At 43.8% G+C, this 23,917-nt stretch overlaps 1 protein-coding gene across 27 annotated transcripts in view; it reads left to right on the top strand.

Moving 5' to 3' along the window:
* Nucleotides 1-23,917, top strand: part of nrxn1a (neurexin 1a) — a 216,175-nt gene that overhangs the window by 163,225 nt on the left and 29,033 nt on the right. For 16 of the 27 annotated variants that reach the window (XM_036526873.1, XM_036526893.1, XM_036526921.1 and 13 more), the window contains 3 exons: nt 15,889-16,060; nt 20,857-20,946; nt 23,053-23,366. In XM_036526873.1, the coding sequence (XP_036382766.1) occupies nt 15,889-16,060; nt 20,857-20,946; nt 23,053-23,366 (576 nt within the window). The remainder of the gene's footprint in view (nt 1-15,888; nt 16,061-20,856; nt 20,947-23,052; nt 23,367-23,917) is intronic. The other 11 variants (XM_036526981.1, XM_036526989.1, XM_036527105.1 and 8 more) reach the window with 1 other exon arrangement.

Consider the following 23,917-nt stretch of genomic DNA (forward strand, 5'->3'; position numbering starts at 1 on the left):
AATTGCGTGCAGTGCTACAGTGAGGATGGGCTTTTAGAAGTGCCAGCTGCTGAAGCAGGCGCTTAAATAAACACCCTTAATGGTGGTTCAGAGATGCTGTGTTAGTGTTAGCGTTAGCATTAGCGCCTGCCTACAGCGGGGTTTGAGACTGCTTGTTTTCCACGCTCTACATGTGAGATGTGACATTTGCTCATTTGCATGTTCACGGCTGCGTGTCGTCTGGCTGCTCTGTAAATTTAGATCCCTTACGACTGACTTCATGCATGTGCGTGCATCTGCACATCTGTTTGTGTCTGTGTCTATCTGTGTGTGTGCAGTTGCATTTATCTGCATGTATGTATGTGTGCACGAACATACACTGCCTAGCCAAAAAAAAGTCACCGTTTGGATTTAAGTAAGCAAATGATCTGGGGTTGCTTCAATTGGTCAGGTCTAGGCTCAGCAACGTTATGTGGCAATAAAATGAAGTCAGCTGAGTACCTGAATGTACTGAATGGCCTGGTTATCCCAATCAATGGATTTTTTTCTCCCCTGATGGCACGGGCATATTCCAGGACGACACTGCCAAGATTCGTCGGGCTCAGATTATGGAGGAGTGGTTCAGAAAGCATGAGGAATCATTTTCACACATGAATTGGCTACCACAGAGTCCTGACCTTAACGCCATTGAAAGTCTTTGGGATGTGCTGGAGAAGACTTTACGAAGACTCTCCCGTCATCAATACAAGATCTCGGCCAAAAATTAATGCAACTCTGGAAATAATTAAATGTTGTGACGTTGGATAAGGTTGTCGAAACAATGCTACGGCTAATACGCACCGTAATCAAAGCTAAAGGCGGACCAACAAAATATTTGAGTGTGCAACTGTGTGCGTGTGTGTGTATGTGTGTGTGCCTGTCTGTATTTGTGTCACAAATCATCTCATTCTTCAGTAACTGTTGTCCTCTTTTCCTGAAAGTGGCAGATACTGCCAGTATGAAATTTCCTTTAGCAAGCCTCTTTAACCATTCAGAAATGGTTAAAGATTTATAAATGGTTACAGATTTAGAAATCTGCAGAATCTGGAGTATCAGGTCAGTGTACGCCTGTCCTGCCACCTCTCTCCACTTTCTCACCTCACTGATCTTAGGTCAGTCTTTCCCAGCACACCCAGCTCCAGACTCTCTCCCTCACTGTTTCTTGATACCGTCCTTTGCGTAGGTTGGAGGTGCCATGGGTCTCAGGGCAAGGGTCTTATTATTTATGTGTCCCTGTTCAGGACTACTGATCACAGTCTGACACCAGAGACAAAACTTATGCAAAACTCATCATAATAATGATAAGAATATGGATTCTTATGATGATGATGATGATGGCGATGACCCTAACCAACAGCCTGACTGTTGACCTCTCAGCTAATGGGGAACAGTCACCTAAATCACACCAGACTGCCTGGTTGTCCTCAGGGCAGCTGCCGTATGGGACATGTGTCCATAGCGATTTACTGAAACAGACAGTTTTATAAGTGTACCTCTCTTCACATTTCTCCAGTGAAACGCAGCTCAAAGCCAGGGAGCGCAATCCACACCTCGATTTCTCAACCAGTTGTTCTGGATGCATGCAACTGCCTGTATTTCCATTCAAATCCGAACAATCAGAAATGGCAACCCGCAGGGAAAACACACCTCCATACTGGCCGCCCGACATGCCCGGCTGTTGTTCTGACGTGAGGGACTCTGTATCCTTAAATGCTGCCAGAGGGCACTCGTGGTCAAAGCCAGATTGCAAAAATCACATAAGGGACCGGGAGGCAGAACTGTTGTTTTTGCGGGATTGATTGTTTTTTACTCTCGGAGGGCCGTGGAGGAGAGGGGCGGGAGGGACCATTTCGTCACTGCTGAAAGAAGTGGGCCGCGTTTCCCTGCCAGACGCCCCCCGAGGCGTCCCCGTCCAGCAAAAATAAATTGTCTCTGCCTTGGCAAGCATCTTCGGACAGGAGCGGAGGCATATGGCATGGGATCAAACAGGAAATATCTCTCTCTCTCTCCCTCTCTCTCTGCTCTCTCTCTTTCTCCCTCTCTCTCTCTCTCTCCCTCTCTCTTTCTCCCCCCCCCCCCCCCCCTCTCTCTCTCTCTCTGTCTCTCTCTTTGTCTCATTCTGTCTTAATTCCTTCTGAGCTCCACAAAGGCAGCTGGGCTGATAGATGTGAGTGCCCGGAACGTTCCAGCTGACCAGTCCCCATGTTTCATGGCGGCCCACTCGGCAGGACAGGTGGAGGAAGTCACAGGCTGCTGGCTGCAGATTATTTCCTGCTCATACCTGTCCTGGGGTGATGGATTCGGCCTCTCTGGCGCTGACACTTATCCTTGCTCTCTGGACCTTACTCTGGTAGCCCTGCTGCACTGGAAATGAATGAGCCAAGATGGCTGCCATCAAAGTTAATGGTGGTACAGAGTTCACTCTGGCAGCCTTTCAGGACCAGAAATGGGTGAGCAAAGATGGCTGCCATCAAAGCGAATGGCTGAACAGAGGGACTTAAAGGGTGTTGCAGCTCTGAAAGACACAGCAGTTTGGCCAGTGGATGAAGACAGGCAGGAATGTTCGTAAGTCAGGCAGTATGTGTTGGTGTGTGTGTGGGCATGCCTGTGTCTTTCATACACACTCAGCAATATCAGAGGAAGGGGAGGACTGAGCACAGAGAAGAGAGAGAGGGAGATAGGGGGACAGGATACAGAAGCCATACAGATAAAGGGCAGAGGTAGGAAAGAGAGGATGAGAGGAGAAGGAGGAGGAGGAGGAGGAAGAGGGGAGCAGAAAAAAAGTGGAAGAAGGAAGGAGAGGAGAGTGCAGTGAACAGGTGCGAAAAGAAAAAAAAAGGACTTGAAAATGGAGACACAGGAAGAGAAGGAGAGAGAGAGAGGGAGGGGGAGAGGGAGGAGGAAGAGGAGGGCAGCGAAGGGGAAGAAAGGGGAGTTGATGTGGAAAGCGGAAGAAGGAGAGATATGACAGAGGGATAAAAAGAGTAGTGGAGGAGAAGAGGAGGAGCTGATTGAATGGAGACATTACCCTTTCTGTCCTTTGGCTGGCACTCTCTCCTGTGGACCTGATTCCTGTTGGAAACTGTTGGGTGTGTTTCTATTGCTTATCAGGAAACAGGGCAATGCCTCTGAGCACTCTCTGTGGTGCCTGTGCCAGCCAGCATTGCGGTACTGTTAGTTTAGGGGAAACATCCTAACAATAAAGTAAACCTGCATGTTATTATGTTATTAAGTTATTATGCTATTATGTTATTTCATAGGCCGGTGCAGGAGAGCGCTGAGTGAGTAGGTATGGGTGTAATTATGGCGGCTCAGCAGCATTCAAACTCTTCTCTTCATTTATTTTTATATTTACACATGGTTTGATTGGTCTCTTCTTTAGCAAAGGTGTTCTGAGTGCAAAAAAAGACTTACCTCTGCTGTGTGTGTGCGTGCATGCATGCGTGTGTGTGCGTGCGCATGCGTGTGTGTGTGCGTGGGTGCGTGTGTGTGTTTGCGTGTGTGTGTGAAGGTGTGTATGTACTGCATGTGCGCCTGTGTGTATGTGTGTGTGTGTGCGTGCGTGCGTGCATCTGTGTGTGCATGAGCATAGGGCTTTTATATTCCCCTGTTCTGCCTGCCATTGTAATAACACAGTTTCTCAGGAAAATAAGTGCTGAAATCAATTTCCTCCAGCCAGTCTCCCCGTCAGTGCTTTCCTCTCTGACCTCAAAATCATTCTAAGGGTTCTGAGGAGAGGCTGGCTTTTTCTGTCTTTTTCTCTCTGAAATGACAGTTTTTAGCCCCTCAGTTACACTAGAAAGCTTTGTTCTGTGTCTCTAAAGAGGATCAATGGAAAATATCCTTTAGTGCCTGCATACCACCTTTGGGTGTGTGTCAGTCTGTCAGTCTGTGTGTGTCTCTATGAGTGTGTGTGTGTGGGTGCCTATAAGTCTGTGTGTGTGCGCATTTTAGTGTACATTTTAGTGTGTGTATTATAGGCTGTATGCCATTGTGACCCTGGGGTCTGGTGTATCTGATGTCCTTCGTGTTTCCCAGCAGTGCCATGCCTAACACCGGGCCTGGAAGAATCGCACAAATTCCTGCACCTTGTTATCTGCCTTTTATTCTCCAGCTCAAACTGCTGATCCCCGATGTTTCCTTTATCTCAATGCAATGATCACATTGCAGACTGTTGCTTTGTTCTCCTTAAAGGACACACAAACTGGCCAATTATGTCCTTAAAAGGGTAGCTGTTAGGAGAGTTTACCTTACGGTTTCCACCCAGACAGATCATCAGATCAACATTTTTATGGGTAAAGCGCACTTTAGAAACAAATATGGAAGATCTCCTGCTGCTCACCACTGTCTTTGGTGCTGGTTTAAGAGAGCATTTACTTCCCTCTACTGCGTTAACACATTGGCAGGTCACAAGAAACACATGAAAAAAACACTGCAGAGGCTGGGAAGCAAAGCCTCATGGGAGCTCAGGGTGACAGGGGTTGGGAAATGGGGTTGTCACCGGGCCTACCTGGTCTTCATTTTCACAGGACGCCCCCCCCCCCCCTCCTGCCAAGTGAGCGCTGCGCTAATGACGCAGGAGAGGATGACAAATCCTTTTCTTTTTTTCCCTTCCTTTAAATTTGCAACCTGAGACCAGTTTCAGGAAGAGGGAGAGAATCTCGCTAAAAGGGAGCATCACTTTCTCCTCAGACTTCTGTGGTCTGGCAGGGTCATTTTCTCTTCACCACACAAAACAAAGAAAGAAAGAAATGCAAAAAATAAATGTTTAAACCGAAAATAGCAGGAAGAGGGAGTAATATGCTGTCCGTGCATCTCGCCTGGCATTGTTCGCTTGCATACTTGTTAACGCGCGATGCCAAAGTCCTCCTACTGTATCAGCAGCATTCTGTAGCAGCCAGGATGCACAGTGGGCTGCGTTTCGCACACACGTTCGTCTGCTTATTATTCATACTGGAAAGGAAAATGACTCATCACATTGAAAAAAAAAGGAGAAGAAGAGGGGAAAAAACAATAAACTTGTGCAAATCGGTCCCAGTGCAGGTACAATGAGAAGAAGCATTCGAAATGAGCAGCATTAATGCAGGCTCTCTGAAGCACCGAACACGCTCCCAGAACACAACAAAAGCCTTGCATTAAACATCTTTTGTCTCATACTTTGCAAAACAACCACATAAATTGTATGATGCATAAATTACCAATGCGTTTCCTAGCTTGTTTTGCATTTGCAGGAGTTCTCCTGCCATAATGATGAAAATTTTCATGAGTGTAAACTCTCCCATGGCTCTCTTTTATGGATATTGCGTGGCAATAGAGTTGTTTTACCTTTTTTCACTAATAATGTGAATCGTACTATAATATGACAAATATCATGTTGCTGTCGTTTTTTTAGTAAATTGTACTTCCAAGATCAGGCATGAATGTGGGATATTTGCATCTGTCTTTTCAGTTTAGCTGAGGATGAAAGCAGTTGTATCCCACACAGGACTACAGAGCAGCTACTGTAATAGCAATGTTTCTACCACTAGGGGCGCTAGAGGGCAGAGAAGACCAGCGGAAAAGTTCCTTCCCATATGGACAGCCTACTCAGGTCCTTTTTATATTTGTAGTTTTCAGGGCATTCTGTGTTGTGAATGAGAGGGAAAGGGTGAGACCAGATAGAGTGAGGAGAGGGTATGGGAGGAGGAGAGGCAGAGAGCAAGAGAGGGAGAGAGAAGAAATGAACAGGAAAGATGGGGGGAGAGAGAGAGAGAGAGAAAATGAGAAGGAAAGACGGAGGGAGAGAGACAGAAAGAGAGGGAGAGAGAAAAAGAGAGAGATAGAGGGAGAGAGAGCGAGATATACAGAGAGAGAGATTGAGGGGTAGAGGGAGGGAGAAGAAATGTGCAGGAAAGACAGAGAGAGAGAAGCAGGGAAAGAGAAAGAGAGAAACTCTCCAGACTGAGGTATCATAACCAATTAACATCTCAGGTCCCTGCTAAAGCGCTTCCATTTTCCCGCTTTAATTAGCGGCAGCATCTGTTCCACTTCACCTGCCCCCAGACCTCCGGCGGGGTCCTTTCAGCGACAGGACATTAACATTACTGCCGGTTCAAAGCCAAACAGCTAGGCAGAGCTGGCACTCTGTTCAGTTGTTGGGTCGTATTGTGCTGGTGCTGTTCGTTGTTGGGCTCTATTGCAGATGTGTTCCCTAGTTGTTGGGATATATTGTGGTCTTGGGGTTTGGTTGTTAGTATAAATTAGTTATTTAATGATAGAGTATTGAACTTCCTTGCCTCTTAGCAGTTATTTAATCAATCTGGCCTGTTTGCCAATAGGCCACGCCCTCTTCTTCCTTCTTTCTCAATCCCTCCATCCCTCCATCTCTCTATCCTTGCCTCCATACTGTGAAAAAGCTGACCAGTGCTCCTCACATTAAAATGAAAAGCTTAAGAGTGCCACAGAATAAAAAAAATAAACAAATAAATGATACAAGCATGCTTCTCATAAATGCCACACATATTTGTATTGTACATATGCAGTAAGCTGTCCCTCGTCCAGCAGAGATAGCTCCTTCATTTTTAAACCTGATTTTTTCTGATTTTTCACTCAACCGGAGGCCAATTAGACTGCAACATCCTGCACATTTATGCAGTAATGAAAGGTTTTCACATCTGCGGTTCATTCCCTCCGCATACCAGATGAAACAGGCTTCTTATCAAGGTCTGAGAAAGCATGACTGTGATCCAAAGCAGCTCTGTGTGTGCTAATCGATACACTCTCGTTACCTCTCATGACATTGATTGCGTTCTAGGTATACAATTATAAAGTGCCAATACACAGACTCGGCTTATTGTGGCGCTGTAGCATTCAATTAAGGAAATGGTGATGAAAGTTGCTGCCAGCAAGGTAGTCATCATTCTGGTCACTGTGACAGGGTGGCAGTGTGGTGCAGTGGTAAGAAGCAGAAGTTGTAATCAAAAAGGTTACCAGTTCAATTCCACACTGGGCCACTGCCGCTGTATCCCTGGGCAAGGTATTTAACCCAGAATTGCCTCAGTAAGACTCCAGCTGTATGAATAGGTAACGTGTAAAATTGTAACCTGCGTAAGTTACTCCGGATAAGAGCACCTGGTAAATAAATATAAAACGTAACTTTACGCATTAAGTTTGCAAAGGCTCGTTGCTGTGACCTGTGACACTTTGTCTCATGTGGTGCCAGCAGAGCTCTGTTTTCAAGCCTCAGCGAGCACTTCACAAACTGCTGAGGTTTTCAAAAAGCAGGTGACGTGATTGACACTGGCCTCAATGGGGTTCATGCTAAAGGCCAGCCGTGCACTCCGAAGGCATGACTCGGTCACCCCACAGCCCTCTCTTTTCGTTTGTTTGCTGTTGAAAACATCTCAAGAATGAACAGGATCTCTATGTGTCATTTCACTACAAACTGAAAAAGGATTTTGTTGTAACATCTTAGGAATGAACAGGATCTCTACACATTAGCTCAATACTAACTTAAAAAGAATATAGTTGTAACTCAGTAATGAACATATGAACATCTCAGTAATGAACAGGATCTCTATGCGTTAGTTCAATACAAGCAGCCGTTCCTGCTAGTGCATGCGACGTAATGGTAAGGCACAGGGCTCGTAACCATAAGGTTGCTGGTTGCTGCTGTACCCTTGGGCAAGGTACTTAACCTACAATTGCCTCAGTAAATATCCAGCTGTATAAATGAATAGCACTGTAACCTACAGTATATAAGTCACTCTGGGTAAGAGAATCTGCTGAATGACTATAATGTGTGAATGTGTGTGTGAGTGTGATGATGGCAGGCAGAATGCAGTTGAAGCCAGTTCAAAGGAAGGTGAGTTTAAACTAATTGAGACCCTCTGGGTGGTTGATGTAAAAAGACGATCCAAAAACGGCCACCAAAGGTCATGAAGAAGTTAATCTTGAGACGGACGGTCAAGTTAAGTTACCGTGGACTGACCGTGAACGTGTGCGGTCATTCCTGATGGGCCCACCTTCCGCCCACCCTCCTGCTCTCCTGGCATTTGCTAACAATTTCACACATTACTGCTCTCAGCCGGTTGTAAGCTCTGTAGGTAATCAGAAGCTGACAGAGGGGAACCGTCTGAAAAGGTCTTGACTGGGTTGTGCTGGAATCTCAAAGACAGCGCAACAGATGAGATCTGACACCTCAAAATGCCCCGCAACACACCATCACCTTAAAATACCCCACAACTTCCAGAATACACCCCAACACACCTACACATCCAACAACAAGAACGCCCCACAACTTCCCAACACTCTACAATATCTATCAACAACCTCTGACACCTCACAACACCTCCGATACCCAACAGCACCAGGACACATACCAGGGAGCTGGACAGGAGAGAGAGGGCAGTGGGTGGGGGAGGGGAGGAAAAAAAGCAGCTAATGAAAAAATGTTTGGGTGCATAAAAAAAATCACTCAATTGAATGCTGCTTTCCCCAAATGTTTTTGATGGATGGAGGCAATTTAAAATTTTGGCTGGTACCCCATTCCCTTGGAAGTAGAGTATTAAAAATGAGTACTCTGGGGTGCTCCTTGATGCTGCCCAATGTACACACGCACACACACACACATACAAGGACAGACATACACCCCTCCTAACTTGGTCTCTAAATAACAAGTTTTCAGGTCTTCATGGTCTCCAGGAGATTCAGTTTAGGTGTAGGATAAGGTAACTATGGCTTCTCCACTTACCCATACACACCAGCCTATCAGAGCCACTTGCCCAGACACACCATCAGGACTACTTACCCGAACACATCAGACTATCAGAACCACTTATGCAGATGCAGCAGCCTATCAGAATCATTTACCCAGACACACCAGCCTATCAGAACCCTTTACCCAGATGCAACAACCTATCGGAACCCTTAAACAGACACACCAGCCCATGTGTATACGTATATGATTGTTCAGCATTTCCTTAATAAATTCCAATTTAGTTCTTAGTTCATAACTTTCCTCATGGTTGTCATAGACACCAAGGTTATACGTCACCCTAAAGGTCGTAAAGTTGCCTGTGAATCTGTTTGAACCCAACCGTGACTGTCCTTTAAAGACCACTAGCCAATAGAAACACCCTAGCGGTGAGGGCTGTCTGCACTGCCTCAGATGCACCCATCCTATTACATTACATTACATGATTGGCATTTAGCAGATGTTTTTTATCCAGAGAGTCTTACATCAGTTACAGTTTGTTACAATGTTATCCATTTATACCGCCGGATAGTTACTGAGTCACTGAGGGATAAAGTACCTTGTCCAGGGCAGCAGTGCCCCAGCGGGGAATCAAACCAGCAACCTTTTAGGTTATGAGTCATTCTCCTTAACCACTGCCACCCCCTATTATTATTTATGAATCTTTATTTCACATATTTTCGTCTGGCAGGCGCACAAAGCCGTGACAGATTGAGGGCGTATCTCAGGAACGTTGTGGAGGCCACGGAAGGGCATGGCGCTGGACCACATTAGGTCTCGTGGAGGCGAAACCACACGGTGCATGGTCGGTCATTAAATTCAGATTGACCGTTTATGAGCCCGCTTCCCTGGCGTTGGGCCTAATTACACCGTGGAAAAGAGAGGCAAGCTGGGGAGAGTCGTACAGCTACTGCATAACAGCTCCTCCGGTGGATTCCAACTGTGCGCAAGTTTTATGAAGCACTTAAAATTAACTGTGCTGCAGAGGCCAATAATGAGTGCCGGGAGTAGGAGGGGGGTGGTGAGGGGGCGTATGGGGGTGTGTGGGGGTGTGTGGGGGCGATCTCCCCAGCAGAGGCAGCTCTTTCCTTTCATTGCACTGCTCTGAGAAACATGCAGGATGGCACCGAATTCTTCAGGCCTCTGTGCTGAGTTGTTTAAGCCATATGCTCATTATTACACAGTTATTACATAGTTGATAAACTGCTATTACACTATACTTGTGAGGTGTTCATAAGAATATTATATAGGATACAAGAATACACCCTGTAGGATACCAGGGTCATACCTTGTTTTATTTGTCCTTTTAGAAAACATTTAATGAACATGCTTCTACCAATTGATTATGAAAGTTTTTTGTAGTGAACATATATTATAATTTGCATTTAGTCATGGGTGCAGCAGTTGTTCAGAAGTGACGAAGCTATATGCCAGGGAGAGAATTTTATAGTGTATGTGTGAGTGTGTGAGAGAGTGTGCGTGTGACTATACTCACCCCCAACTCCACCCTCCCCAAAACAGCATAACACACCCATAACATGTGTAAACGGTTCTACGCACACTGACTCCATCAGACCTGACAGCGTGTCCAAAGAGCTCACATCCGACAGAAGAAGCAGAAGACCACGACGCTCAGACCTGAGCAGATGAGTCTGCTGTTCCGTCTGTGGCTCCTCTCTCCCAGCGCTCCCACTCACATTACAGAGCAGGGCAGACTGTGTCAGTCACTGATAAGACTGTTTGCAGCTTTTATTTCATTTCATCACTGATGAGGTCAGCTTAAGGCATGTAGATCTGTTTCTCCAGAAGTGTCACATTACATTTATTGTTATGATGATGATGATGATGGTGATGATGATGATAGTGGTGATTTTCCCAAATGGTAAGACACCACGGTAAATTACGCATTGTACACAATGCAAAATCTACAAGATCAAGACCGCAGGTAGGGAATAGCCTGTAATATGTAAGCATTAAAGCATCAAGCTAAAATACGCAGACATATACATTAATGAGCAACCAGTCTGACACACACATATGTGGCCATAAGGATAAACATTCTTAATTGGATTGTATTGTAGCGCTTAACAATGAACCACGACAACAATAACATAGGAGCAACCAGGACCACAAAATAGCCCTAAGAACACTGCTACTGCACACACACACTGCAGACAAAGGTAGACCTCACGCCAGGTAAGGGGTGTTGCAGTATCAGGAACCAGGTGTAGGTGCACTAAGGTGGGTGGGTTTTGAGTCTGCAGCACTGGATGATCTGTGGCAGATTCCTTGGTCCCGTCGCATACCCACCCATGTGGGTTTTACGGTCCCCATCATGCCCCAGGGCCTCCTGAAGTGCAGTCTGCAGCCCAGCGACCGCATGAAGGCAGGATGCAGGAGGAGAGCGGAGCTCAGAGGGGAAGCGACAGCGCAGCACTCACTCGAGCGCAGCGATTCGCTGTCTGACTGCAGCCATCTGCAGACGGCCGTCGGGCCTGAATTCATCTGTCCGTTTTTCGTCTCGTTCTCGTAAAGTGATGAAATCAAGCAAGTACGTGAAGCATAATTTTCATGTTGAAGATTCATGGCTAAATAACCCCCCCCCCCCCAAGCAGCATCAGAAAGGGAATACAATTGGTTCTCTAAGCTGGAGACCTGGGCCTTTAGCTCAGCGCACCAATCACATTTCCTTTTGCAGTCAGACAGCAAGGGCCCTGCACTGACCCCCAGAGCAGGTCAATATCTGCTACTCTGTGCATTCCTGATGGCTGACATGATTCAGCCAAACTGCCATAAGGTCCCTGAAGGTGTTTAATGGCACTTTAAGAAGGAGCTTCATTCATTCCTTTGTTCCTCTCTCACCAGGGGACAGGGACACAATCTGTGATGACATTCTTAAAGGGACATTCCCCTGTGTCCGTCCTAATCGGCTTTAGTGATATTTGCCAAAATTCTGACACCCCTGTGAACCCTGGCATGTATCAGGGGAATCACTGCCCTTTCCCCATTCACCGCTGAGCAGAATCCTTCTACTAAAGGAGAAGGTTTCCTGGAAGCCAAGGGAAAGGGCCTCGTTCATTACCCAGCATGCTCTGGGGCAAGGAGCAAGGGGGACTTGCTCCACTTTACACTGCATGTAGCTGCTGCAGCCTTGTGCCTCGGAGACAGAGACCAAAACAAATGAAAAAAGAGAATGAAAGAGAGAGACAGGGTGGTGTAAATGCAGAGAGGTTCCCTTTCCAGAGCCCTGAGGAGCTCCTGTCCTCGTGCTGTGAGGAGAAGCCGTAGCCCAGCTCCTGTGTGTGTGGAACAGGGCTGGCCCCTGACGCCCGGCCTGTTTTCACATTTATTTGTATTCTGGCTGACCGGCCACATCTGCGCGTGGTGAGGTGAGGCGGACTGAGCATTATTATATTCCCTGTGATTTATTACCTCGGGATGCATTCGATGGAGATCGGAGACGCACAAGCTCCTACGAAGGCCGTGGCAGCACAAACAATTTCAGGCCAACTTCACACGTAATTACAAAGTTTGGCTGGTGGACTTTTTCTTCTTTTTGTTTTTTTTCAAAATAATTTCAAAGCAAACCCCACACTGAAACACAACTTTTGAACATGAGAAACTGGTAAGGAAGATTTCAGCAAACAGGGTTTCTCTGAGTGTAGTATTCACTAATACAATGTGTGTGTGTATTTGTGTGTGTGTGTGTGTGTGTGTGTGCATAAATTGCCTTGACATTTTTTACTAGATAACTGACTAAATAAGTTGGTTTCAAAAGCAAAACCCACCCTCCAGCTCTTGATGTTAGAGACGATTTTTTTCACAAATGGCCTCTTTGACAGATGTCTCAAAAAAACTCCTACCTACAGTATTTCAGGCACTGAGTGGACAGACCCAGGAGGAGTAATCCATGGTAAATCTAAGGGTCCTCATTTCTCTTTATGACATCACAGCAGTGTGGGTCACATGACCACAGCCACAGAATATGGGTGACCTCTGATGCTGACTGACCAGGGCAGTGTAGTTAAGATTCTACCTCCAGCCGCTGATCTTGGATAAGTTTTTAGGCTGTTGTTGTCAGGATGGTGGCTCTATAACCTGATCCTGGATCAGCTGTTGGGGATAGTCAGAGCACTGGGAGAGAGGCAGGTGCTGCCTGTGGTTCTGCTGCTTATCCTCTTTAGAGTCTGAGTGGAAGCCTTGAGTGTGTGGATGTGTCTGTGAACGCTTGGTAGGAGAGCAGTTTAGTCCTTACATCACTGTCTCTGTAGATTTGTAAAGACAGACATTTTCACAGGCAGTGGTTACTGTAGTGCGTTGTGAATATCTCAGTCCCTCTCCCCTCTAAAGCATAGTGCGACTGGCTTGATAATTCAGTCCTTACAGGATGTGGCCACCTAGTGGTAGGACTGCACATTGCAGCACAGGGCACAGCTCTTTCATAGCAGGATGGAACCAGACACAGTTTATGTGTGTGTGTGTGTGTGTGTGTGTGTGTGTGTGTGTGTGTGTGTGTGTGTGGGACGAGGGTGAAGGGAGGTAGAGAGAAAGAGATGGAGAGAGACGGAGCACAAGAGAGAAAAATAGAGACAGGAACAAAGATAGAATAATTAATGTAATGGAAAATTGGAGCTCATTTTTTTTAAATAATTGCATTACTACTGTAATGTCATTAATGGGGTTCACATCAAAAATAAAGCTGTCCAGGGTAATTAAGAGATAAGGTGGAATTGCACAGATGTGTGTGTGTGTGTGTGTGTGTGTGTGCATGAGAGAGAGAGAGAGAGAGAGAAGGCAAATCTACAAAAAATGTTCCATACCACTGAATCCAGCATCAAACAGCGTAGTCTTCATCGGTGATCGCCCCAGGGAAGAGCAGTACATTTATATTACATTTACATTACACATAATATGGAATATGAATATTGATTCATTTTTTTAGAAACATTCATCTGATTTGATTACATTCTCTGCTGCAAGGGCCGCACGGTAAGCCGAATCAAAAATTAAAATTATATCTGGAACCATGAGGTCGGTCTCATTCACGTGTGCAGAGTTATGGGTTTTAATGTGGACATCAGCTGCGCTAATGTTCCCCTTGTGACTTTATCAGCCAGGGGCTGAGAGCCACAGAACTGCACTGCTGTGTTACACAGAACTCACAGCATTAGGAGTATTTATCATTGCACAGTAATAGCATTAGGAGTAGTAGTGGCACTGGTAGGAATAGTAATAGTAGAGCTATTAGTAGTATTAACCATAGTAGCATTACCTTACATTAGGGTCATTTATTTTGACCTGAAAACATGAAAACATACCCCTATATTGTTTAATTTTGCCATCACATTCTAATATTCATGCAGGAAAGACACACATTCTGCTGCCAATCAACTCAGTTGCTATGAAATGATTGTCCATAAAATGGCTATGAATGTCATTTTTTTCCATAATCATAAAACCATTGCAAGTATAGATTCATATATGTGTGTCTCTGTCACAAAACAATGAACACCGACTGTAATTGTCTGAATGTTACTGCATGTAAATGCTGCAATCTCTTTACAAGCCTGGTGCTACTGCTCTCTCTGATGGGAAATTTAATGTGAATCTGACAGTTTAAATGTGACTCATACTTCCTGTTAGTAGGAAACCTGTGCAATGGCATTCCTCTGTCTCTGAGTTACATGCTAAAATATCTGTGCATCAACATATGGTAAATGTAATGAAAGAGGTACTTACTGGCCTTCAACCCTGTGTAAGAGTGAATAATACATACATCCTATATACTATATACTAATTAGATACATACATACCCTTTCCATGCGGGAATGATTTGTACTGTACTGTACTTATACTGTAGCATTTCATAGGAGGTCCACAGGCCTCAGGTGGGATTGTTTTGTAGGATATAATGGGTTTTATATACAATACGTTTGTGTGTGTGTGTGTGTGTGTGTGTGAGACCCCAAATCAGCGAATGCGTGGGTGCTCTGAGCCCTCTAACATGGCGTCTGCACTGCAGGATCAGGCAAGGACAAGCAGCAGGCCTGTTTCACCCTGGGGGGCCAAGGGGGCAGGGGAAGCACAGCATGGCGCATTCTCAGAAGGAAAGACAAGATCCGATCTGAGTAACCACAAACCGCTATCCGCTATCAGGGTAGAGAAGGACACGGGCAGTATAGTGTGCTCCAAACCAAAGAGACCAGGCTTGGTGGGACGAGTTGCGGAGCATTTTCGGGAAAGGGCCACTAAGGATGGTGGGACACGGCAGATGATGCAATCTGGGGGGTTTCTGCTCGGTGTCCCACTCAGATGGACTGATCCATATGGGGTCAACTGTTGTAATCATGTAATTTAATTTCACTGCTGTGGAGTTTGTGTGCATTGCAAAGTCCTACAGAAGCAGGGGATGGAAATGAATTCTTGTAACGTTGATGTGACATTGGAGCAACATGGAGACGTTTACTGCTATTGTATGCTTGAAAAAGACATTACATTACATTAATGCCATTTAGCAGATACTCTAATCCAGAGTGATTTATATCAGTTACAGTTTTTACATTATCCATTCATACAACTGGATCTTTACTGAGTTCCAGCAACTTTCTGGTGACAAATTCTGCTCCTTATGACCATGCTTCACTGCTACCCCTTTTAAATAGAATTGCTTCAGTCAATGTCTAACAGTGCAGATTGACCTTTTGATAAAGTCCACACATCCTGAATAAGAGCCTTTGCCAATAACATCAATAACAGCAGTAGTGATCACTTTCTATCCTGTTTTCACATCAAACTCCTTCTGGCTAATTAGTAAGGGGAATTATTTTTATTACTGTTATGTTAAGTGTGACTGCCTTCACCAGAGAAAGTGGCACTTGTACCCAGAAGGTCGCAGGGTCTCATTCTAAGTGGGAAACTTCTGGTTGAAAGGTTTTTAAAATGCTTTGCTTAATAAACATCAAGCTCTGTGTATGGATTATTTATAAATGTAATCTGATAATGGTGTCTGCTAGGCATATAAATAATAATAATCATCATCATCATCTGCATTATGGTTTCCAGGAGAAATGTATAAAATATAAAACCTATTGATCACAGTTTTTTCTCTCCTCTTCTGTCTGTCTGTGTCTCTGCAGGAGAAGGGCAATGTTGGGGTGGTGTTCAACGTCGGGACAGACGACATCAACATCGAAGAGACCACAAAGTTTGTAAATGACGGAAAGTACCATATCGTGCGATTTACGCGGAGTGGCGGAAACGCCACCCTGCAGGTGGATGACCTACCTGTCATTGAGCGCTACCCTGCAGGTAAGAGGCCCCGCCCCCCTCGCCGCACTAGCCTATGAGGAGACACCGTAGGGACAGCGTTGAGGGGTGCGGGGGGCGAGTAGACAGTTTTTGGACAGAGATGTAGCCTCATGTGCAGAACTGCTTTGCTTCACAATCTTGTGCTCTTCTCCCCAGTATCCTTTAAAGTATCGGCGAAGAGGATGTGTCTTTGAACGCAAAGCGGATGAATGTTTGAATTTCAGTCACAGACATAGCTGGTGTTTTACCCACTGAAAGGCTTTGACAAATGCTTCGGAGGGGTTTATTCCTGTTATTTTGTTTATTATTTTTATTGTTATTTAATGATTATTTTCTTTATTCTTGCCAGAGTACTAGAAGAGAGGAGGAAAAAAAGAGTAGCAGCAGTATATTTATCATCCAAATGCCACAACAACCTGAATAAATCACCTGCAATTAATGCAAGAACATTGTTGTATAGTTTTGCAATAAACCCAACAGTAACTGTGCAGATTTCTGCTAACCAAAATTCATCTTTACTAGAAGGTTTAATTCACCATGCAAAACACTTAAGACAGTAAATATTTTAATGAGCATCCATACACAAAAATACACAAAGGTAGAGGAAAACCATTTGCTTTTTCCTCACGGAGAACAACAGCTGCAATCTGGCGTGCATTGTCGAGCAGACAATGCCAAACATGTTCTGCTAATGCACCCATTAAGGGTTAAAGCTACAGTGCTGTTTACCCAATCACTAAAACAGGTAATTAAGAAAAAAAACTGTGACTGGAAGGGACCACGCTGGGAGATAAATTGCTGGAATGTTCAATAACTAATTTAAAGCAGCGTTAGCTTATTTCATAACTGTCATTTTTTTGAGTAATTAAAAACATGACAGAAGGCAGGAAAACAAAACCCTTAAGTCTGTAGAAGGGCCCCTCTTCGGGAACAGGGGACCTCGTGTTTGCACCAATTTTAGGACCTCCAGAGGTGTGAGGGGGTGTAAAAAATTATTTTAAATAATCTTTTTTTCCGACTTATGTAAAATATATCTATATTTGAAAAGATCAATTAGCTGTGAACATTTTTGTGCTGTCTGACACAGCTTCTCAGAGGAGACACAGATAAACCCACAGAAATTAAAATTTAAATTGTGAGGAGGGAGAGAGAGAAGGGAGATAAGAGCGGTTTGTTTAATTACTACAATTTTCACAAAATCATGCCAATTCATGCCAAAGGAAAAATAGGCTGAATATGGATATTAAACCTTGCTGCTTAAGAGAGCAATTTCACATCAGGTGTGTGCTTTATTATTGTGGTTTGGATATAGTTCCATCCACGCAACATCACTGTCACGGGGAAAACTGAAAGAGGCACTCATTTACAGAATCATCAGTAATCGGGGCGTTGTGAGATGCATTAAAGTAGCACTAGTTAGATATTATTATTATTATGATTTAGGATTTATTATCTTTCACTGGGAGCTGTAGCAGAACAATTACATAAATGGTACTCCAGAACAGATCCATATTGCACATCTACATTTTGTGATTTAGCAGACAAAACAACTTACAAAGTGTTACGGCCCGGTCTAGGGTCAGACCGTAACAGGGAAAAAGAGGGGAGACCACGGTCGCGAACACTGGGAAAAGTGTAACAGAATTTATTACTCTAACATTTAAAGACGTAACACAAAGCTGGAGCACAAAAGTGCATCACATAATGTCACATATAGAACACAACAGCCCAGACCACATCCAAACACGTGTCCGTCCATCACAGATAAGTAGCGATACCGTAATTATGTAAGTGCTTCAATAAATGTGCAGTCTGATCAAAAGTGCAAGACTACTTACCCTGTGCTAAAATATTCACTACACCCCAACTGTATGTATAAATATGTCTCTGAGCTTTCTGACCATAGTGCAGTGTCCTAAATCAGTGACCACTAATTTGAACTGTCCTCTGGAATTCCACAAGCCTTCACTGCAGACCTGTCTCCATAGAACTACAGTGCACACCTGGAGGACACACCTGTCTGCAGGCACCCGCAGGACACACCTGTCTCACACCTGTGCTCACTGTGTTGGCAGTTTCAGTGAGAGGATCAGAATCATAGCAGTGATGATGTGAACAGCACTCTGTGTAAAATCTCATTTTACACATCAGTGACCATTATTTATTCCTTACCTGATTAATTGTCCCTGTGCAATACCTCCCCTACACACACACACACACTCACACTCACTCAGACACACTCACACTCACACACACACACTCACACATACATTCATACATGCCCACACGCTCCCACACACTCTCACTCACTCACACACACACTCACACACACACACACACACACACACACACATGCACGCACACGCACACACACACATGCATACACGCACCATTCTGCATCTGGCACAAAGCCACGCAGTGATAAATGGCTAGCTCCAGTGCTGTGCCCCTCAGAGTCTGTGAGGTCAGAACCCCACTTCTGTAAGCCACTTCCAAGACAGAGCAAGCACCAGGTGTGCCACCCTCTGAGGTGCTGGGCCTCACAACCTGGACACAAATGCACTGCCTGCTCCGTTTGTGTGTCTGTGTGTGTACTTGTGTGAGTACTTATACACACAGATAATACACACATAAACACAGACACACACACACACACAAACACCCTGTCTCACACACACATTCATACACATACACAGGCAGAGGGAAAAAAATGAGCACAGTCTCTGTTACATACATACACACTCACAGAATATTTATATTTATCTGAGCACCTCTATCACCTCAGTAATTGTGTTTATCAGAGTTTGGCGTGTTGAGACATCCACACCATTCAGCAGCAGGCATGGCACAGGAGAGACCAGGAGATGAGAGGTCACCATCTCTGCCCCTGTCATCTTCTCCACCACTCCAAATGTTATTTCCCGTTGACCTTCCAGAGGAGGTCAGAGGCACTGGGTGGCCCCCTAACCCCACCCTATTGAATCCTCCACCACCCCCCACACCCTCTACTTCACAGAGCTCGGCAGAATCCGGCTGTTAGCATTGCCAGGGTACACAGAGACTAAAAAATATATGAGATTTATTGACATGCAATCTGACCCCTCAGCTAGACAGGTATGATTGAAAAATCTTTCGCCTGAGTTACCCCCCCTCCCCCTCCCCCTCTCCCCCAGCTAGGATGACCTTTCACTTAGACACGCTGCTCCTCTCGAGGCGGGTGACCTCGTGGCCCTACCATACCTGCTTGGGCGGAATCCATTGGGCAATCCTGATGGAACACTGTCAAAGTGATGGAGTGACAGAACCATGCAACCGCAGCTCAAAACAGGGAGCACAATTTCTCCCAGAATCCTCCTCTCTGCAGAGGCTGTTTGTCCTTTACTCTGTTCAGTGGAAGTGTGGGAACTCAGGACATGCAGAAAGCAATATGCTGAATCTAGAATCAATGAAGTGACCCCTGTTTTTAAAGACCACACAGCTAGGTATAGCTAACGCCCCCAGCAATGCTAATGCACTGTTTTGGACACATATTTTACCTATTTCCATTCATTTTCCTAAACACAGAAACACCATAGTTCTCTTGGCACAGTAACAATCACACAGCTGTTAATGCCCACGGGTGTCCACATTCAAGGTATATAATTATGGGATGGAATCTGGCAAAAACACACGCTCATGCAGTCAATATAACATTTTTCAGGATATGTTCTTTACAAGTTAAAATAATAGTAATTTTGAGAAAGAAAAACGCATGGCTTAATTGACGCTGGGGAAATGCGCGGTGTAATTAAAGTTGTGGGAGTTGCAGGGAGGACCGCAGTGTTTCCACGCAGCGAGATATAGACTGTAATTATGCAGCGGTAATGAGCGCGCGACACATATATGCAAAAATGAACCCCCCTCGAGGAACAGAGGGCGATGCGGTAAAGTAGCGGAGCGCGCAGAGATCGCACACCGGCTCTGCTTAATTACCACAATTACGCACTCAGCAGTGCTGCAAAGGTTTGCTTTTTGACAGATTAATTTCTCTCCACAAATTTAAACACAACAGCAGCAGCATACTTATTTATTATTTATTATGTTTTATTTTATGTTATTTTGCATTCAAATCTTTTCCATAGCTTTTGTCAAAGCCTTCTCAGTCTTTGCTGAATGATACCAGCTAGTCTGACTGCTTCAGCTATCAGACGTATTTAATATATTTCCTTTCTGTCTTAATTGTGAAATGGGCCAGGCATGTTCCACTAAGTAATTTCTTTTCAGAGTGATGATGACGTGTAATAAGTAATAGGTGTCACATGTTTTTATTTTTCTCTCCCTTTTTTCTAAACCACTAACTGGGTGAATGTATTTTGAAGAATAATAAATTAAAAAAAGAATGTTATTTTTGAGCAATGTACAGTATAACTAGTTTAAAAATGTCAAAAAAAAGAAAATCATAGAAAAAAAGAAAGAAAAATGCAATGACTATTATTTTGCTAAGCAATGACATGGGTATGTTTAATCTTGTGGCTTGGGTTGGGTTTTATGGCTTAACATTCTGTTTTGTTTAACCTAGATGAGGATTCAACATTCTAATTCTCAATTAATGTAGCAATAATTTGTTTGCTAAAATAATTAAAAAGTAAATGACTGAGTGAAAGGTTTGATCAATGAAATGTGTGAGGTAGCTTTGTTTTTTTTAAACTTCCAAAACTTACAAAAACACCTGTGGCAGTTGTATAGCTCAAGCATTAAGTATTTAACTTTTGACCTTACAGATTTTAACCAATGAAATGTCTCTTTAAACTTTAAAGGCAACAATGATAACGAACGCCTGGCGATTGCTAGACAGCGAATCCCATATCGGATTGGTCGAGTAGTTGACGAATGGCTACTCGACAAAGGTAAAAAACATTGATTAAAACTTCAAATAAAAAAATAATTTGAACATAACCAAGTAACAGTTTGTACTACCAATAAACTTCCAAAACTTTAAATTCCCAGTAATACTAAATAAAAGAAAAGTTAAAACAGCAAAATATAGTTTGTAATATTTGCATATTGTGTAATACTGTGTTCATCTATATAGAAGTACTTCAGGTTAAAGGGACTGTAAACTTAACTCTAACTCAGTCTTCTGAAGTAATATTAGACCTATTAACAAAAATATGTATAAATGATTTTTAGTGTTGTTGTTTCCTTCTGTAAACATATAAATGATCGATTTAAAATATACAAGTAGCAAATTGTATGTATATTTATAGCATATTACATACATATATACATATGTACATCACGTATATCTGTGATTTTTTATACTTTTTATAATGGATTGTTGACAAACAATGTTAAACTTCAGAGCAATTATAAATAGAGTGCAATATAATTTGGCCACTGAAGTGGAGTCCCTTTAACAGATATTGCAAATATACTTAAGAACATGAAAACACTCCTCGTAAAAAAGAAAAAAAAAAGAAAAATTAAAACACTAATTTTTGGTGCATGCTTTGTTATGTTTGTTCTAAAATTAATTTATGCTGTATCTCCAATGAAAAAAATGGTGATTTCCTTTTTTAAGGTTTGTTTTTTTCTGTTACATTTGAATGGATTTAGTACCATGAATTTGTCATGTGCCATGAAATTGTCATTTGCCATGTGTTTGCATATTGAACTCAAGTTTACATGTCAATCACTTGTCTAATCCTCACCCTCTCTTGCTGAAAGGCAATCAGAAACACACAGACTGATTACTGGAGCAGGCTGAACTGACCCACAAAGAGTGCCGCACATTCGATTTCCAACACATTGAAAACTCCTGCCAGCCTGTTCTCACTTGACTAAAGTCAATCCTTGTGCTTTGTGGTTGGCCTGAAACTTTGAAAAATGCTCTGGGTCATTAGATGAACAGAACTCAAAAAACAATTCCTTCGAATGTGTTTTTCAATTTTAGGGTCAAGACTCCAAAAAAAGAGAACTGAATTTTACTCCGCTTTATACAGCTCTGCACAGTTTAACACAGCTAAATGTTACTGTACATATTCAGAGATTGCGTTAGCATTTTTTTCCAATTTTAAATCATAAAATTAGGAATAAACATACAGAAAATAGTACAAATTATAAAAAAAAACACTGGTAAAGTAATGCATGAAGAACCCCATAATGGGTTTTTTCCTTAAAATGATTGGTTTACACATATTATAACTTTGCCCATTTTGGGTTTTATCAAGCATCACAGTCTGATCATTTAAACAATGGATAAACCTGTTAAATGATATTTCATGTTAATGTGTTTTCTAGCTGGGGAGGTTTTATAGTATTTAATGACAATTGAGGTACGGGTTAGGATAGTGAGAGGACTTCTGTGAAGTAATCTGCACAACAAGATTATGTTGAATACCAAGTGAGTTTGTTCAGGTGTAGACACACACACAGACACAGGCACGCATACCCACATGCTATGAATGCATAATTCAACTGCAGCTGAAATTATAGAAGCACAAAAATAGGAGAGGAGACCTGTCAGGCATGTGTTTTGCCTGGGTCACATTGGGGTGATGTCGAACAAAAGTAATAACATTAGTAATGCAGGAAAAGTTCCTTTTCAAAATGTTATTGTTCAATTAGAAAAAAAAAATCCTTCTATAAATTCTCCAACTTTCAATTAACACTTGAACAAAACTCTAATAAGATTATAAATATATAGACAGACATTTTCTATTATCATGTTCTAAATTGATTTGATTGTCCTTTTAGCAAAGCTGCATCAATCATTACAAATGTTTTATTTTTCTTTATTTAATCCACATCTCATAGGCATCTTATCATTAAAATGGCGATAAATTACTGCTGCCATGGCGACTAATTTATCGCTTCCATTGGCCGCCGGGGCGGGTGATCCTCCATGATTGCACTGATCCCGGTCGTGCCGTGTTTTTTTCCTTACTTACTTGCTGTGAGGAGCGGGGAGGGGTCCAACGCTCTCGCCTGTGTGTAACGTTGTTCCCCCGCAGGGAGGCAGCTCACCATCTTCAACAGCCAAACCACCATTAAGATCGGGGGCCGGGACCGTAGCCGGCCCTTCCAGGGCCAGCTGTCGGGGCTCTACTACAACGGGCTGAAGGTGCTGAACATGGCAGTGGAGGGGGACCCCAACGTCAGGGTGGAAGGCAGCGTGCGTCTGGTGGGCGACCCCCCCTCCTCCATCACGCCCCACTCCAGCGCCACGGCCAACCGCTCTGAGACCTCCACCTCCGTCGCCGGCGTCACCACGACAACCGCTTCCGACCGGCGCGGGAAGCAGCCGGGACCCCGGGAGCCGCAGCAGGTCAGGCACCATTCTGCTCCTCGGTCGTCATGGCAAGCTGGGGTGGTAAGGTGGGGGGGGGTTACTGTCCTTACCTAGCAGTTTTAGGGTGGAGCGGTGTCTCTTTCAGGGCTGTATTTCAGTCAGGCAGCAGAAGTTAAAATGTTCTGTTCTAGAAGCCCAAAAATGTAGCTCTTGATTAAGTTTCATCCTCAGTGTTGAAGAAAAATGGCATTGAGGATGTTGACCCTAACTCCCTCTGTCTACCAGCGTTATCAGTGGACTCCAGCCAAGCCAATGTTACTGCCTAAAACTTGAAATGAAATTTAGTCACCAATTACAGGTGCATATTAACAATGGTAAGGTAAGTGATGGGTTGTTTTTCAGAGAGTAATTGTCAGCTTCCTTGAATGTCACAGTTCATTTCTTTTCAGCTGTCGCCTTCAATTTGTTTTGTATTGTTTCCATGCTCTGTGTGATTATGAAGCGCAGTATGCTCTCAGGGTAGTATAGAATATGCCGGGAATGGTGTGATGCAGTGATGAAAAAAGGTCTGCAACAGAGGGCCTTGA

Source organism: Megalops cyprinoides, chromosome 1 (genome assembly GCF_013368585.1).
Source record: "Megalops cyprinoides isolate fMegCyp1 chromosome 1, fMegCyp1.pri, whole genome shotgun sequence".
Taxonomy (NCBI): Eukaryota; Metazoa; Chordata; class Actinopteri; order Elopiformes; family Megalopidae; genus Megalops; species Megalops cyprinoides.